At 39.7% G+C, this 16,485-nt stretch overlaps 1 protein-coding gene across 2 annotated transcripts in view; it reads right to left on the minus strand.

Moving 5' to 3' along the window:
- Nucleotides 1–335: 335 nt before the first annotated feature.
- The window catches only part of MAPK14 (mitogen-activated protein kinase 14), a 40,793-nt gene continuing 24,643 nt past the window's right edge, over nt 336–16,485 (minus strand). The window contains exons 9-12 of one of the 2 annotated variants that reach the window (XM_067531863.1): nt 4,012–4,091; nt 3,377–3,455; nt 2,365–2,538; nt 336–1,846 (exon numbers count right to left, since the gene is read on the minus strand). In XM_067531863.1, coding sequence (XP_067387964.1) covers nt 1,779–1,846; nt 2,365–2,538; nt 3,377–3,455; nt 4,012–4,091 — 401 coding nt within the window. In that variant the 3' untranslated portion in view covers nt 336–1,778. Of the gene's footprint in view, nt 1,847–2,364; nt 2,539–3,376; nt 3,456–4,011; nt 4,092–9,370; nt 9,451–16,485 lie in introns of both variants that reach the window. The other variant, XM_067531860.1, reaches the window with a different exon arrangement.

Raw genomic sequence — 16,485 nt, forward strand, 5'->3', positions numbered from 1 at the left:
ACAGGAGACACCTGTAATACATGAACTTATGAAAATGCCTTTTCCCTCATATCCTTAAAAAAAAGGCATCTGAGCCACCCAAGACAGCCGCAGTATACAAAGTACTGAAAGACACTTTCCTCCCCCATAAACATGGGCATTTCATTCACACAGGATCCCTGTAAAATACAAAATATTTTAACCAACATTTGTCTTTAACGTACTCCCTTTTCCTGTTTCCTCAGTCTGAGATCAACCCACTACAAACAGCCAAAAAGCAATTTTCCATGAGGGTAAAAAACCAACTTATTAAAATGTTAATCTCTCTCTCTCTCTCTCTCTCTCTCTCTCACACACACACACACGCACACGCACACACACACGCACACGCACACACGCACAGAGTGAAAGGGAGGTTCTGACTTCATGCATACTTATTCTTTGTTTTGGATGCCAGCATTTCAAGAAACTTTTTGGGAGGCAAAGTAACTTCTAAGTTTGGATAATTAAATTGTCACATGTTTAGATGCTCCTTTGAAGGACTTTATTTACTCTTTATCCTATAAATATAAAACCTTCTTTTGGAAACAAAGATCAGGAAAAAGACAAAAGGTGCATGTTTATCCATATATTTTATCCTTTTCTTATCAAAGCACCCAGAATGGCAGATATGTTCACACTGAGCTGTGCTACAAGAGGGAGGATGCTGTGATTTTCCTATAGCAGAGAAACTCGGAACAGTATTTCATTGGCAGACCTAGTGCCCCAGTGCCCTCCTCCAAGATAATGCAACAAAAGTAGGTCTACGTGCACATACAGCTACAACATGCAAACAAAAAAACAAAAAACTCCACCCCATCTTGTTAGGAATAAAACACAAACACACAGACTGCATGAATCATTTCCAGCCTCTGCCTGGGTCTACTGGGAACTAATGCTGGGAAGCCTCAAAATGAGAGGAATGGAAGAAAGAGAAATACGGTGATTCCCAATCCAAGAGCACACAGGCTGGTGCCTTGGAAAGTTTATTTCCTGGTTATAGTGTTCATGCCTGGCTACCCTGCAGCCTACGGAAAAGCAATGGGCTCAGAATTCCACTCAAGAATGTTAACTTCAGACTCACTTTCACTCTTCCCCCATTCATTTAAGGCACAAACATATTTACAGTTTCAAACAAATATGTCTCATGTTTCAAGAATCGAACAGATATGCTATACTTTCTGCTGCACACAATACTGGAAAGAGGCTTTGGATGTAGATCAGCCATCTGGCATGAAACAGAAAGACATCCCTCACCCCTACTCTGTTGCTGCAGAAAGCAGAGGGCACTGTTCAAGTATATAGCTACCTTCCATTATCTGTAAAGTCACTTCCTCATAGGAAAACCATTTAATGGCAACAAATGTGACTGAGAATTAACTGAGCTTCCCCGTATAATATTTGCCTTGTCCCAGCAGCAGTGCAAATTGGTTGCTGACTGTTACTCTGGAAGGGCTAAAAAAAAGTCAGTCACAAATAGATCTTCAGAGGTTTGTCCTAAGCTGTACACAGAATACAAGATAGCATGCAGCATGTTTACATACATCCAGCCAACCTCCTCATTCCTTCCTCCCCCAATTCAACACACACACACACACACACACACACACACACACACACACACACACACACACCCACACACACACCCACCACCAAGGAGAATATCTGTGACAAGAGGCACTTGAATGATATTTGGAGAGTCCCTATGAAAAGGCCTTCCCCTCACAGTGAAGTGGGACAAACAGAAGACAGGCAGTTTCTCAGGACTCCATCTCCTCTTGGTCAAGCGGCGGTGGCACAAAGCTGACTACTTCATCATAGGTCAGGCCTGGTGAGGAAAGAGTGACAGAGACTTAATACAACAAGAAGATTGCAGTTTTATAAAACAGCCTCTGATGGATTCCAATCCTCAGAGCCACATTTCAGAAAGAAAACATGTTCAAGATATTCTGAGCAAAAAAAGCCCATGGGTTGGTATGTCAAATTGGTCTAACATTCAGGATGTTATTTCCAGAATGCTGGCAAAATATATTTTTGCAGTCTCCAATGGGTTGAATTGCACTGTCTGCATAAGCTGATGTTTGTATTACCAGCTAGCAGACGTATTCATTCTGTACACAGCATATCACCAAAACAGTACAAGGTATTCCCAACGAATGAAGAGGCAACAAAACTAATGAGACCCTATGTAAGTGCACGCAACATTTCTATCAGTTTCCTCTCATGCACTCCACCTCCAAGAGTTTGTTCCAACCAACCACAAAAGCTATAGCTCGATGTTAGCTCATGGCACCCGCCATAAGACATGTAGCTTGCCTCAGTGATTTCTCCTCTCACAGGACTCACTTTTCCATTCCTCAATCTCGAGTTCTCTGCTTTCAAAGGACTGATCATAGGGATCTGCCACTGGTTCATCATCTGGATCATGATACTGAGTAAAGTAGCCATGGGCCAGTGCCTCAGCTGCAGTAATTCGCTTGTCTGTGTCCAGCACCAGCATCTTCTCCAGCAAGTCCACAGCTATCAGAACCCAAGACAGAGAAAAGAATGGAGTTGTACTCAGATGATGAGCCATCATAACACTTTATTCTAAGGTTCAAGTTTATATAAGCCCCACTTAAGGAAGTTTGTATTTTTTCAGGAACATCCCATCCTTTCAAGGTATATAAGGCATCTCCATATTGAACTACTCTGTGGTCAAAATCAAACACGAGTGAACAAATCTCAGTATTCCAAGACATGCCAGAATTCAGCTTCACACATTGCAAGATTTTACAGCTAACAGAAGTGCCAGCTTAAAATGACCATTAATCAAAAAATATATAGCAGTGGCTTCCACTTTTAATTAGACACCACAAACTAGTAGTATGGGAATAAGCCAAAAACAAGTTTTCCTCCCTTTCCTTAATTACAATCCAGAATATTTGCTTAGATCTGTAGTAACAAAATGGAGAAACAGCTCCCTGAAAGTCCGTGCCAAGCAGCTAGTTGAAACATTGACTGGTAAATATCTCCTATCCTAAAGGCCCAAAAAAGTGTCAAGGATTTTACATTTTATACTTAACTAGTGAATTATACCAGGGATTATTAGTCATACTGCAGGTTGCAATGTTTGTTTATTTTATACACCTTGCTGTCGGAAAAAGTTCATAATGGTCTATTAGGATCGTGTTCTTGAAGGTAGATAGAATGGCTGACTCATTCACTTCCATCTCTCCACCACCAAAAACCCACCTAAACAAAAATCCATCCTCCCACTAATCCAAAGGAAAAACCCCAAGTCTTCAAATCAATGAGCAAGACCTAACAATATCTGCCATTAAATCCCCTTCCCTGGAGAAGTGCTGAAAGCCCTTACCCAGCGGATTGGCACCAATAAACACATTTTCAAAGTTCATCTTTGGCATGTAGGACAAAGATTGGATGTAGTTTCTTGCCTGTGAAAATAAATGTTTTGTTAAAGAACATCTCCCAGCCACCAAGATATGGAGTGCACCTCAATTTGCCTGAAGTATTTTGTTGTGTATACACTGCCTACTTACTTTGATTCCCCTGCTCTCACCACTGCCCCTCTGTCACCTACCAACCATCCGTGGTGGTGAGGAAAGGGCTGATAGATAACGACAATCAAGGCATGCTCCTTGGTTTGCTAAAAAGTGGAAACACAAAATACAGCCCAGAGATCTGCTGGAAAAGCTTACTCCCTCCTCTAAGGCTGTTACGGTATATAGACATCTTCATGGTGTCCAGTGGTAAATCATTCAATTGTTAAGTGACACTCTGAAAACAACTCATTCAGGTTTTCCTAGATCCCAGAGACGGACAGTTTAGTCTGCACTGTTCAAGTTTGAAATTTTGCTTTAGGTTTGTTTTAAAGTCTTGCTGTAGCAAACAGTTTTCTTAGTGCCCATCCTGTGCCTCATGTGAGCATTTAGTGAACCCAAGAAGCGGTGACCTGAATTGCAAACCCCTGTGTATCCTGTCAGGTCTCACCTCATGGCTGGGCATCCTGTTAATCAGATATGCAGGGGGTGTTCCCGTCAGACGCATGATCTGCTGAAGCTGGTTAATATCTTAAGTGCCTAGTCAAGGGCTTTGTTAATAACAGTGCAAAAAATCATTTTAAACATAGAAACACAGCTGCATACAAAGTAGCTCTTCTACCCACCACAAGGCACAAATCAAACAGGCAAGAACCACTCAATCTATCAGACATACTTGTGAGGTTTAGCAATGTGGACTAGTGAGCAGCTAAAGCAAATGATTCCTAATTCTCAACTGCTAACAGCCTGTCAGCACAAACAGGCACAAGTTTATCATCCAAAGGCAGCCTTAATTTAGGGATTTGCCTCCTTGAAACTTCACAACAGGTTTGGGGCCACTGGAGTTGGGACCTCCCTTGACTGAGGATGCTAGTCAACAGTTTTCCCAGGCTGTTGCATTCACATATGGACTCTGAATAAACTGATCCTCTGAACTAGCTTTAAAGTGCACCGCTTTACTGACTTACTGCCCAGAAAGCTGTCAAGACCCTAGTGGCCTAGATGCTGGTGATATTAGCTCAGCAACTGGCACCTTCCCTCTGAACAGCTACAAATGCAGTGTGATATGCGGGTAAGGTGATAGAAGACAACAAATGCAGGGTTAGCAAGACATTAGCATTGCACAAAATAAAATATTAGCTGATGTTGCTGAACAGAAATGAGAGAGTTTAACAACAACTAAAATAAAGCAGAAAACCCTGCATGGGCCAAGTACAAAGCAAATCCAGAGCTTGTTAAAGGAACATCATTCCTGCCCCACGCATAAATCCCCATCAATTTAGCTAGAGCTTATCTTCACACAGCACAAAACAGAGCAGTGTCAATACTTTACTGTATTTTATGCAAGAGATTTTGAATGTGGACTTGGATAAAAGGATCTCTGCTTTTCCTTCATAGGGGCAAACAGATGTTGCCCAACTCAGTGTCTACACTCTGAAAAGTCCCTCTTGATATATAAACTAATCTAGTCCCTTCCACCTTCCCCAGTTATTCTCATGCCACCAATTATTCTCATGCCACTGGCCCAGAGGGTGGTATCACCATCCTCAAAGCATTCCTCAAACATTCCCCCATCCCTACCCCATCCACCTCATTCTCTTCCTTCCCAAAATATGGTTCAGTGTTGTTATAGCTGTGTTGGTCCAAGGAAATTACAGAGACAAGGTGGGTGAGGTAGTAGCTTTTATTGGTGTTGGTCTAAGAAAAACGAAAGATAGATATTACCTCACCCACCTTGTCTTCCCAATATCTGTAATTTTCTCTTAATGCTCTCTCTAAATCTAAAATTCAGGATTTGTTCACATGCACATTTAGTTTGCAGCAAGCTGGTGTGTGTGTGTGTGTGTGTGTGTGTATCTATCCTGCACTAGCCTGCCACTGACAATTGTCCATGTAGACACTGCTGAGGTCCATTAACAGTTGGTTAATGAGCTCTGATCTAGTCCTCATTGAAACAGGACTAGATCAAAGTGCACTAACAAACTGTTAGTGTGCATCAGCAATGTCCACACAGAAAGTTCATCCATGGCAGGCTATCCCAGGTTAGACAAACTCGTTTGCTGCAGACTAATTGTTTGGGTAAACAAGCCCTGAGTTATTCACCTAACTGCTCAACCTAATCCTTCCTTCCTTCCCCTCACTCAGCCTTTCCTCAGCCTCCAGGTGGTAGTTTCAATGACAGCCAAAATATTCTTCTCCACCAGGCACCTTTAGTTTCTCCCAATCTGACACAAAAAAAACCAACCAACTACATTTTTGGCCAGATCAGTAATTTCTCTTGCAGGATCACCACTTAGTCATCAACACAATTAAGTCTAATCTCCAGTTCAACAAAACCACCTTCTTTTCCACACTTCTATAGCTGTCAACTCACATACCCTATACCTTCTGTCCTTTGGGTCAACCCCTATACCCAAGTCCTTCTCCCAAAATTCCCCAGCACAGAAAACTACAACATGCTTGCATATATCTCCACTACTTTGGCAATCTAGGCACACAGGGAGTCCGCCATCCACCCATAATTCCTAATATAACTGGGAACTTCACCCTGCAGGACTCGAGGTTATCAACAGGGGAAATGCTCATGCACCAAATAAAAAAGGCATTAGTTTATTAAGGGGCTTGGAAAGGACACTTAGTCCTACAAAACCCCTCACTAATCTGTAACATTTGAATCATTCTGCAATTTCTAAAGTCACTGAAAATCCTTATTCAGCTCTTCAATACTTACCACATGCCTCCTTTTACCTGCCTCCTCTATCCTTCCTGCCACCCACAGTAAAGAATTTGATATTTTCCTCCACATAAATGGCATCTATTTGTGATCACATCACAACCACCATTTCTATCCTCCTAAGTTTATTTCTCTCTAAGTAGACCTACCAGAAGAGAATATAGGGATAGTTAACCTTAAGGGCTTTCTTGTATGAAGTTCAGTAAGTTCCTAAAATCTATTACCCCTCTCATTCAACATTTACATAAGGCTGATTGGGAAACTAGCGAGATACTGATGGGTTGCAACTCACAAACTACGTCCTGGAAATTCAGCTCCACATCTTTCTTCAGTTCTAGAAAGTCCAGTCACACTGCTTTTCAGTGTCTGGCTAAGAATCATTGCTAAGAGGGTGAGGTCCACTCCAAATAAGGCTGAGGTGATAATGGTAGTCTGAAGAAAACTATCAAAGGAAATGGAGAAGGTGGCTCCTTCAGCTAAGCAGGGAGGTCCAACCACCTTTTGTTACTCAGATTTGCGACCTAGAACCCTTACTAGTTCCTAAACTGCATGTACATATTCAAACATGCAAGAGTATCCAAATGGGCTTTCCCTCAGTGTTTGAGATGAGATCATCAATCTAAAAGCCTGTAAATCAGAGGTCAGGAGCTGCTTATAGCGGAGGGCCCTCAAGCATGGAATTCAACTCTTTGCTGTGGCCCTGGCTATACTATGAAGAAACTTTGCGTTTCAAAACATGTTAGGTAAGATAACACATTTTTAAACACCGAGATTGAGGTTGACCATGACAAGTTAACGTATCTTTAAAAAAGTATTAAACCTCATCTACACCAGTGTTTAAAACCATGTTAATACACCCATTTTACCTAATATATGTTTTAAAACAACCTATTTCTCTAGTTAAGACAAAGCCAGTGTTATTTACTGATCCTCTCAAGTTCCTGCAAGGCATATTTACTCAGGCTTTTTCTGAGGGAGATATATTGCAATTTCCATGCTGTTTTTCCCCCACATTCATTTAAATCGTGATGTAGTTTTTAAATTCCACCCAGCTCCTGCTAAAATTGCCAATATCCCCCCAACAAAACTGCTCACCTAAGCTACTTCCACTCTAGAAACCTTCTCTCTACATCTCCTCATGACTCCCATAAACAAAACTATCCCTGTCATGCTAAAAACCATAGCTATCGTATCACAAAGAAACCAATCAAATCAAATTGTTATTACCTATCTCAGCACAATACTGAAGAAAAAGCTCATCTCAGCTTCACCATGTAAAGCATCCACGAATGCCAGTTGGTTACTGCACCCTTCCCTCAGTCTTTGGCCATAATGTAATGTTTGACATTGCTGACCATATCATGCTCCTAGAACACTACATCAAGTGTATCTGCCCCCCTCCCTTCCTTCAATTAGTTTTGCTTTAGTCAAAGGAGTCAACACTACACCTCTATAGGGGGATCCTGTAAGGCTTTGTTCTCAAATCTCTTCTCCTCTCCATTTACCTCTCCTTATTAGTGTTTAGTATTTCATAAAAATTCCAGTACCATTTTTATGTTGAGGTCAGTGAAAATTTGAGCAAAATGTCTTTTCTCAATTTATATTCTGCCTACCTACACAAATACATCACTCAACGCTAGCCTAACTGCCTTCAATCACCATAGAAGACAGCTATATTCTTACTTGACAAGGGAAATACCATTAGTTACATCTATCTAACGTGTCTCAATTCTGAACATGAATTCACTTCTCAGATTTGTAATACTGCAATCACTCATACATTTTCCTTTGCACCTCTAACTGCTGCAACTCTGCAAGTCTGTAGCTGTGGTTTTGTTGAAGTTACAGCACTCAGTGACACTCATCCTGTGAATTGCTCCCCCAAATTCGCCCACACCCAAAGTTCAGTCGATTCACAATGCTTCAGCCCACCGTATCTTCAGGACACTTCTTGGCCATGGAGTTCTAGCTCTCCCTCTACCTGACCTATTCATCTGCCATTTCTGGCCCCATCTGATTTCTCATATACCTTTGCTGCTGCCACATTTAATGAGAACCTCAATATCACTTTTCTGTAGCCCACCACCAGAAACCTATAAGCCATACATTACATCAGTACTTACATTAGCAACCCATTAGCCTCTGCTACTCCCCACCCCCATACTCTAATTTTTTTTATTTTAAGATTTTTATCATCATATCCCTTAGTGTTACTTCTGTGCATTTTAATTTTGTGAACATTTGTGAATTTTGTAAAATTAAGTCTTTTTTTTATTTTATACTTTGCCTCCAAAGAGGTTCACAATCCAGGAACAAACATTTTTACATAGCAAAGGTGGTAGAAAAGACTGAAGACATTGGTCACCATTTAAAGAGGAGTCTGTCTAAATAAAGCTTCAGTGATCATAGATAACACATGCTGGTAATAGTACACTGCAAATTAACACACATATTAGCACAGCACAACTGTTTAAAGAGGCTAGGCTGGCTGTGCACTTCTTCCATGGTGGCCATCTCTTTCATAATTTAGCACCTGCAATGCAGTTTGGATTTTATGCTCCGAAAACAAAGACTCTCAGTGGTAGAGCAGCAACAGCTCATTCTGCTGTTGTATGAAAGACTGTTTGGGGAAGAATACACAAACTCCCATAGAGCAATTGCAAACGTTTAGATGTCATGCTCATTTTTGGATAGGATCGTTTGCCCCTAGAGAGTCCCTTGGACAGGCAATCTGGAGAAACAGTGACTGGTGTAAATCCCAACCACAAGAGGTGCTTCTCCAGCAGTGTCAGCCCGTGTGATCCTTTGTGAAGTACAGACCCACAAACCCAAGAAAAGTCAGAAAAACAAAGTGAGATGGAAGAGAGGAGTTCACACCATGGGCAGGGCAGGAGGAAGAGAGATCAGGCAAAATGTGAACTCAAAGACACCTTGAGACAGAAAAATGAAAAAGGAAGAGACCAATAACCCAGGAAAAAGATCACAAAGTACAGACAGACTACAAGAGGGCAGAACAGAGGTAGAAAACACACTGACCCCCAAAAGGGCAGATATTACAATCAAAGTATAAACTCACAGACTCTGAGGAGATTTTCTTCAAAAGCTCAGGCCCTGGGGTTCCAACGAGTCTCAAAATGAGCTTCAACTGATCAATATCTAATGGTGAACCATAAAGGAAAATGCTGGGACAAATCAAAATGAAAAAAAGTTCAGAGTATCAGCCTAATGAAGCTGGAGAGCTAAGGTCTAACAAGACCTCGTCTGAATAGTCATTTTAAGCAAACTTTATACATTCCTTCTGTATAAAGTTAGACATCCCCACTTGTGTCTAAATCACATGCATTGAGTAGAGTTGATCACTTACACTGTGCACTTGATTGCCATGAACAATGCACAGCAGACATTGAAGGCAAAACTTTCATCTCACCGGCTAGGCTTAGTTCACATGCTCACTCCACCCTTTAATGTCCACCCAGAGTATAGCTAGCAGTATTAAGCGCATTAGTAATAGATGCAGTAAAGCAGAAGGCTGGCAAGTGTAGGTGCTAGTATGCAACAATACATGCCCATTTGTAATAAATACACTGCTGAGATAGTCTGGCCACTTATGACACATTCCGGATGTCACAGAATGACTGGATCTTGCTTGCTGTCTAGAGTTCTAGCAACCTAAAAACTGGTCTGGTGCACCCTTTTCTCACTTTCCATGCTCCATACTAAACTAGAGAACATTAAAGTGGCCACCATAGCCAGAAAAAGGTGCTTACTCCCTACTAACTCCTTTTAGAAAATATGAAGTGGACTAAGCCCCCAAGCTGAATATCTGTATGATGAAATGCTCTATGCTTCTAATGGAACCGCTGATCTAGACAGAATGCCCAGTCCAAAACAGAGCTACCATCAGGTCATTTAGACAACTGAGCTACACTCGTTGAAAAGGTAGAGAGAAAATAAATCTAAGAAATCTGAAAAAAATGTACATGGAGAAATCTGTTACAGCTCTGACACGCACAAGAACAAAGCCAGATGAAGTAAATTTTTTTTTAAATTGGGAGCAATCTTATTCCATCTCTAAATTGCTCCAATATGCTGCAGTTCAAATCCCATTAGTGATTTCAGACTATATCATTAAAGTTTGTTTCTGGACCATCATACCCTTAAAATTACAACAACATAGTTACGTGGTTCCCTTTAAATACAGGATAGTCTTCCTTCTAGGCAGCATTGTTCATGGCAGGGGAAACAATGCCACTCTGATCTCGTCAATGCAGTTGCAATTGTATCTTATTACCATACATGGCATCTCTTTACTCAAATACCACAAACCATACTTTACTACTGAGTATTCTTACTGCAAGCATTTTACACATATTAGAGTACAATTCTTACTACAAAAGTCTTCAGTGGTGCAAACATTCCATTTATTTAAATGAAATTTTGCCCATGCCCAGTGGTTGTTTTTCAAATACCTATTTTTAAAAGGAGTCTTGTATTCCTAAAACACACTTGCTGATATTAAGGACTTACTGCATGTCCAATTCTACTTGTTAAAGTCATACTTTGACTAAAACTTGTTCTACAATAAATGCATCTAAAATGGATAAAAACTATGCTATAACATACTTTGACAAACTGATTAGTAGTTGATGTTTCATTTATGGTAAATAAGTTCACATCTTGATTAAATTGCTTATCAAGTTTTAATCAAAACAGGCACTCAAACATTACAGCGAATGAGCACATACATACATGTACCTCGACAGATTTATTGTAATCGCTGCATTGCAAACTCTTAGGCATCAATGCTTACAATGGAATCATAGACATGCCTGTGTTATAATTAGCAAGAGACTGCTACAGTTAATACAGTTATACTTAAATGGTAAATATTTAAATGATGAAAGCTAATTTAAGACAGCCATTGCACCCTTCACTCATGGTCTTGTGCAAGGGAAAAAGAAAAAAAAACAAAAAAAAAACAGTTGTGCAAGCTAAGGACTGCCTGCATGCCTTCATTTTGAGTTTGACATTCTTTCCTTTATTTGTGTGTTTTTTTTTTTAATTTCAATTCCTTTTTAATTGTGTTTCAAAATCATACTTAAACCTATCAGAATTATGGATTTAGGCCACTATTTAAAACGATATACCCAAAAGGAAACATTATGGTACTGAAGTTGCATACAAACTTCATTATGGCTCCATATTTCATATGCACATTAAGAAATATGGGAAGAGTTACTGTGCATGTAGATTCATTGAGTTTAAGACCTGAAAGCATCATGAGATCATCTAGTCTGACCCTCCCATATACTCCTGTACAATAGCCAATCAATCACTACGGTCAGAGCAGAGGCCATGACCACTTGTGATCATTAAAGACTCGTTTTTTTATTGAGAGAAACAGTAATGCCCTGATCTCTTGAGTAAATTCAAAATGAAAAATATATTCTAAAAGATCTAAATGTTCCTTGAGGTTTTAGCTGAGCAAGATCTTCACTTTTTGTCCTAAACTACTGGAGCATTGCTGTGCTCTTGTGGTTGCAAGAGACGATACCCATGTATAATTTACAAATGCAGGACATGTCTGTTTAGGAAAGTCCGCACAGGTGTAAACACACTGATGTAGATACACTGGCACAGTTATCCTTAATCTAGATAAGCTCCTAAGTGTTTTGGCATTTAAATCTTGATAGAAATATGAAGTATTAATGTTAAAATTGCCCAGTGTTATTTTTAAGATACTAAAAGGGCTTGATTTACTAAGTGTGAAAGAACTGAATAAAGTGAGAATCAGGTGCAATTTTTTTTTTTTTAATTTTGGTAGTTACACTTCTAAAAACTCAATAAAAATTTGGCTCTTACAAAATTGCTTTGATATATTTTATTGAAAACAGAGCCAGTAGATAATTTTATAAATACGGGAAAATATTTACCATTATGTCTAAATTTTAAAATCCTCTTATTTTTAAATGTTACCCGATAAAGATGATTAAAAAAAAAAAACTGCAATAGCACTAGTCTCAACTCCTTAACTGCTTAAACCCATTCACAACAAACACTGAGTGCTGGCTTTGATCTGGTGTGTGAACACAGGTGTGCAGATAACATTATTGCACAGTGTGCCCTGTCAACCCTATTCTAAGGAGATGGCAAGGTATCAGAAGTTACTAGAAATTTCCAAAGCATATTATACTTCAAGTACCTTGCAAACTCTCAAAAGCAAAACTAGCATTCAAACCTTTGAACCAAACCAAAAATGTTGCATCTAGTTTTAGGCCTACCACTTGTATCCTACTGAATTACAAGCATAGCCTTAATTAATGGGGCAGTTGGTGCTGGAGTGAAGTGAACAAACAAGCAGTTACACACAAAACAAAGTTAGTGTAAACGAAAAGCAAAAGGAAAAAAAAACTCAAGAAAAGTGTATGGAAAGGGAAAGCAAAGCATGCAAACCTCAAAAGGAATCACCACAGGTTCTCCAAGGACTCGCAAGTCCCAATGATTCTGAAACGCAGAAAACACTCCATCTTCCATCACCATCAGCAGCAGGCACTGCAAGATACAGGAGCTTATCCAGGCAAAGCATGTCCAAAGAATACATGACAGGCTAGACAAGCAGAGCAAAATGTACTAGGAGACCATGTAATTTCCAACTGGTTAGTTTTCAGCATGAGATTTCTGTAGAATAGCATGTGACTGAACAGCAAAACAAAAATTTTCATCACAGAATTTAAAGGGATGCAGTCAACTTAAGTCAGAAATATAATTTTGTATACATTGTTACAACTAATATCCAAGATTGCCCACAGTGAAAGAAATGTTTGTTTCCTTTTGCACATGCCGGTATGTTGTACAGGAAAACAGCAAATCAGCTTCCTCTGTTATTTGTGTGGATCATTCACATTGCAAAAAAGATGATACATGTGTTTCTATCAATGGGAAAATATGCTTGTAAAAGCATAAATATTAGTATTAAACATAAGGGAAGATTATAAATATCTGAAGTTGCTTAATTCATTTTCTGAAGATGACAGTGAATGATTAATTTGATTGTATGTGTGTGTGTCAGTGAGAAATTAAAGTAAATTAGTCTTTGATCTTATTCTCATCACCCCAAAATTCTCTGCATATGTTGATTATTTCCCTACACTTCCCCCTCCACCCCCCCCCCCAAAAAAGATTTTACTAACTTTACAACCTCACAGTTGATCTATGAGCTTCACCTCAGAGCTAAACAAGATGAAGATAACACTTATAGAGACTTAATGTTCCCACTGTACAGATTAACTATAGAAACATATGGCTAATCACTTCAATAATAAATCCCCAATGCCGAACATATTGGGAACTCATGGCCCTGATTTTAAGAAATGGAAATGCAGATAATTCTTATTAAAGTAACTGGTGGCTGAAGGTGCTCAGTATCTCCACAAATCATACCCAAGCAGTAAATTTGGCATCAGTAACACACAGCATCAAGAGACTAACAGGAGATACAGAATGGTTACTTACCAGAGTAAGTGATATAATAATAAAAAAAAATGTGAAGAGATTGCCTGCAGTGACCCCACTATAGATGACAAATGCCTTTGGTATATGAACTCAGAACCTCATGGAAAGCAGTGTCTGTTCGACTGCCAGGGCAAAGAACTGTCACACAATTCCTTCTGCTAAACACTTGACATCATCAGGTGAAGAGATTAATATTTGAACCAGAGTTATCTGGAAATGTGCAGAGCTTGCTGGAGTAGGGTTATCTATAGAATTGTCATCTTCCCATTCCAAAGCTGATGGACGAGGCTGAGAAGAAGCACATTTATCCTGAGACTGAAGGCAGACAGAAGAGTCTCTTTTCAGCTATTCAGAGGGAACTGCTTCTTGTCTTCTGAAACCCAGGAAGATAAACCCATATTGCATAATAGGTCCAGGGTGAGAAATTCACGGGAATAAGATGGATTCAGACCCACTATATGGTCAGCTAATAAAACCATAAACACCTGCCACACTATCACTCAGGCATGCTCCTGCCCTTTGCAAGGCCATAAAGCACAATGTTGCCATTGCAGGAGGGGCACAGCTTGAAACTAGTGGCTGATTTGGCCATTAGTTAAACTCACAATGGCACAAGGATGGCTCAAAGTCATAAGTTAAAGGGCCCAAAAACACTCAACAGGGCCAAAGTCTGGCAAAAGCCTAACATTGAAAATCCTAAACTTTAGAAATAAAAATCTCAAAGAAAAATGCTAAACTTTTATAAAAAGGGCAGATGGCGTGTGTCACTACCCTTAGTTCATTCTTGCTGTCTATGAGGTCCGAAATGACAGAGTGAGGTTGGGGGGGTGTTAGCCCCCTTCTATGTCTTTGGCATGAGGTGTAAAGACATAGGTAAGGTGCATACATAACCCCCAACAGACATTGTTTTCCAGAATGTTTCAACCTCATGTGCAGAGGATGTGCAAGTCACTTAAGGTGGGGATACATGCAGGCAACGCGCAAAGAATCACTAATGGCTTTCTTCACCTGTGGAAGGGATGTTAGAAGGGTCTGAATACCTTTAAATAAAATCAAGCACTGATTAGGAAAATAGCATCATGATGTGACTCAAATTAACACACATAAAAGAATGCAAGCATTCAAGATAGAGAATCACAAGTATCTGCAGGAAACACAAACTAGTAAAGCACCTTAGCATGACACAGGAAAGGACAGGATTTCCTAAAATCAAACTTGTTTTTGCATAGTAGTTATATTATGCCTATAATGCCTATTATAAAAGTCAGAGGAAAGTCTCTCAGACTTTGAAGGAGAGCTTTATCTGTTTTGCTCAGTGCAGTAAAGTACAAACTAAGAAGTACTTCCTGGCACTTAATAAACTCAACTCTTATACAGCACTTTTCATCAGTAGATTTCAAAGCACTTTATAAAGAAAGTCAGTATCATTCCCAATTTACAGATGGGGAAACTGAGGCACAGAGAGCTGAAGTTACTTGCCCAAGTCACCTAGAAGGCCAGTGGCAGCTCCAGGTCCCCCAAGTTCCAGTCCAGGGTTCAATCCACTAGGACACACTGCCTCTCCTATACTGCAAATTCTATTTGAAACATTTTAATTACACATCTTTGTAGCTTTCTGGGTTACATCTTGCAGAAGAAACATCATTTGAAAAGCACCTAGAGCATAAGCAGCCTTTGTCAGAGACTCTGAATCAGTGTTCTCCTGTTTACATTCTGAAATCAGGGTGCCAGTGCTTCCAAAGTCAAATGTCAACAGTGGTGAGATTTTTGCTGATACAGCTATTCTTGTTTCTTTACTTTTTCTGCAGCAAAAAAGCAAAGTGTCAAAGCCAGACCACCTACTAAATTGGTTGCCAACTCCTAGGCAGTCAAAATGGACACACAACACAGTCTCTCCATTTCTCTCTTCTAAACTCCAGATAAGGAAGAGGGTGGGAGAGAGAGAAGCAAAACTGGGGTTAAAGTAGCCCAACTGGAACTGGAGAGAGAGAGAGAGGGGAGAGGAGATGATGACTGATCTTGAATGAGAGCATATTTAGCAAATTTAGAGAGATGAACAGAGGAGTGAGATCACAGGTAGTAGGGAAAGAAAGGAAGTAGATAATGCAATACAAAGAGAGGAAGAAGGATGGAATAGTAAGACGCATTGAAGCAGGAAGATAAAACATACAACAGAAAATGGCAAAAGTGTAGTGAAGGAAAAAAAGCAATTAAGGTTTTTTGTTTTTTAAAGACCTAGGAAAGTGCTTTCCAAAGACGACATAATAAATAGTAAGTTAACATATTAAACACTAATAGAAAACTGAATGCCTATATATTCCAGTAAACAGATGCAAATGTTAGTGCGCATGCAGACACATTAGTTGAGTGTGTGGTGTGGGGGTGTTTTTGGTGAATGCTGGTTAATTTAATCTCGGGCAAAATCTATTCCTATATTTAGATATTACTCAATCACCACTACCAGAGATGATTTTTATCCCTAGTCATTTAATGGCTGAACTAAAGTTTTGTTTTTTTCTTTGAAATACACCAATTTGCTCCAAATAGTTGTTTTTGTTTTAATTCCCCTGGAGAAGATATTCCCAGATGCTCCTTTACAAATTACCCTCTCTTGTAGGTTTGTGAACAGATCTTACCCAGGTCACTTTGATGCTAAGAAAACAATGCTGAGGGAAGTCT

This window comes from Emydura macquarii, unplaced genomic scaffold, assembly GCF_026122565.2.
Source record: "Emydura macquarii macquarii isolate MOO-44397 ecotype Brisbane River unplaced genomic scaffold, CSIRO-AGI_Emac_v2 contig_3220, whole genome shotgun sequence".
In the NCBI taxonomy this organism is placed as follows: Eukaryota; Metazoa; Chordata; order Testudines; family Chelidae; genus Emydura; species Emydura macquarii.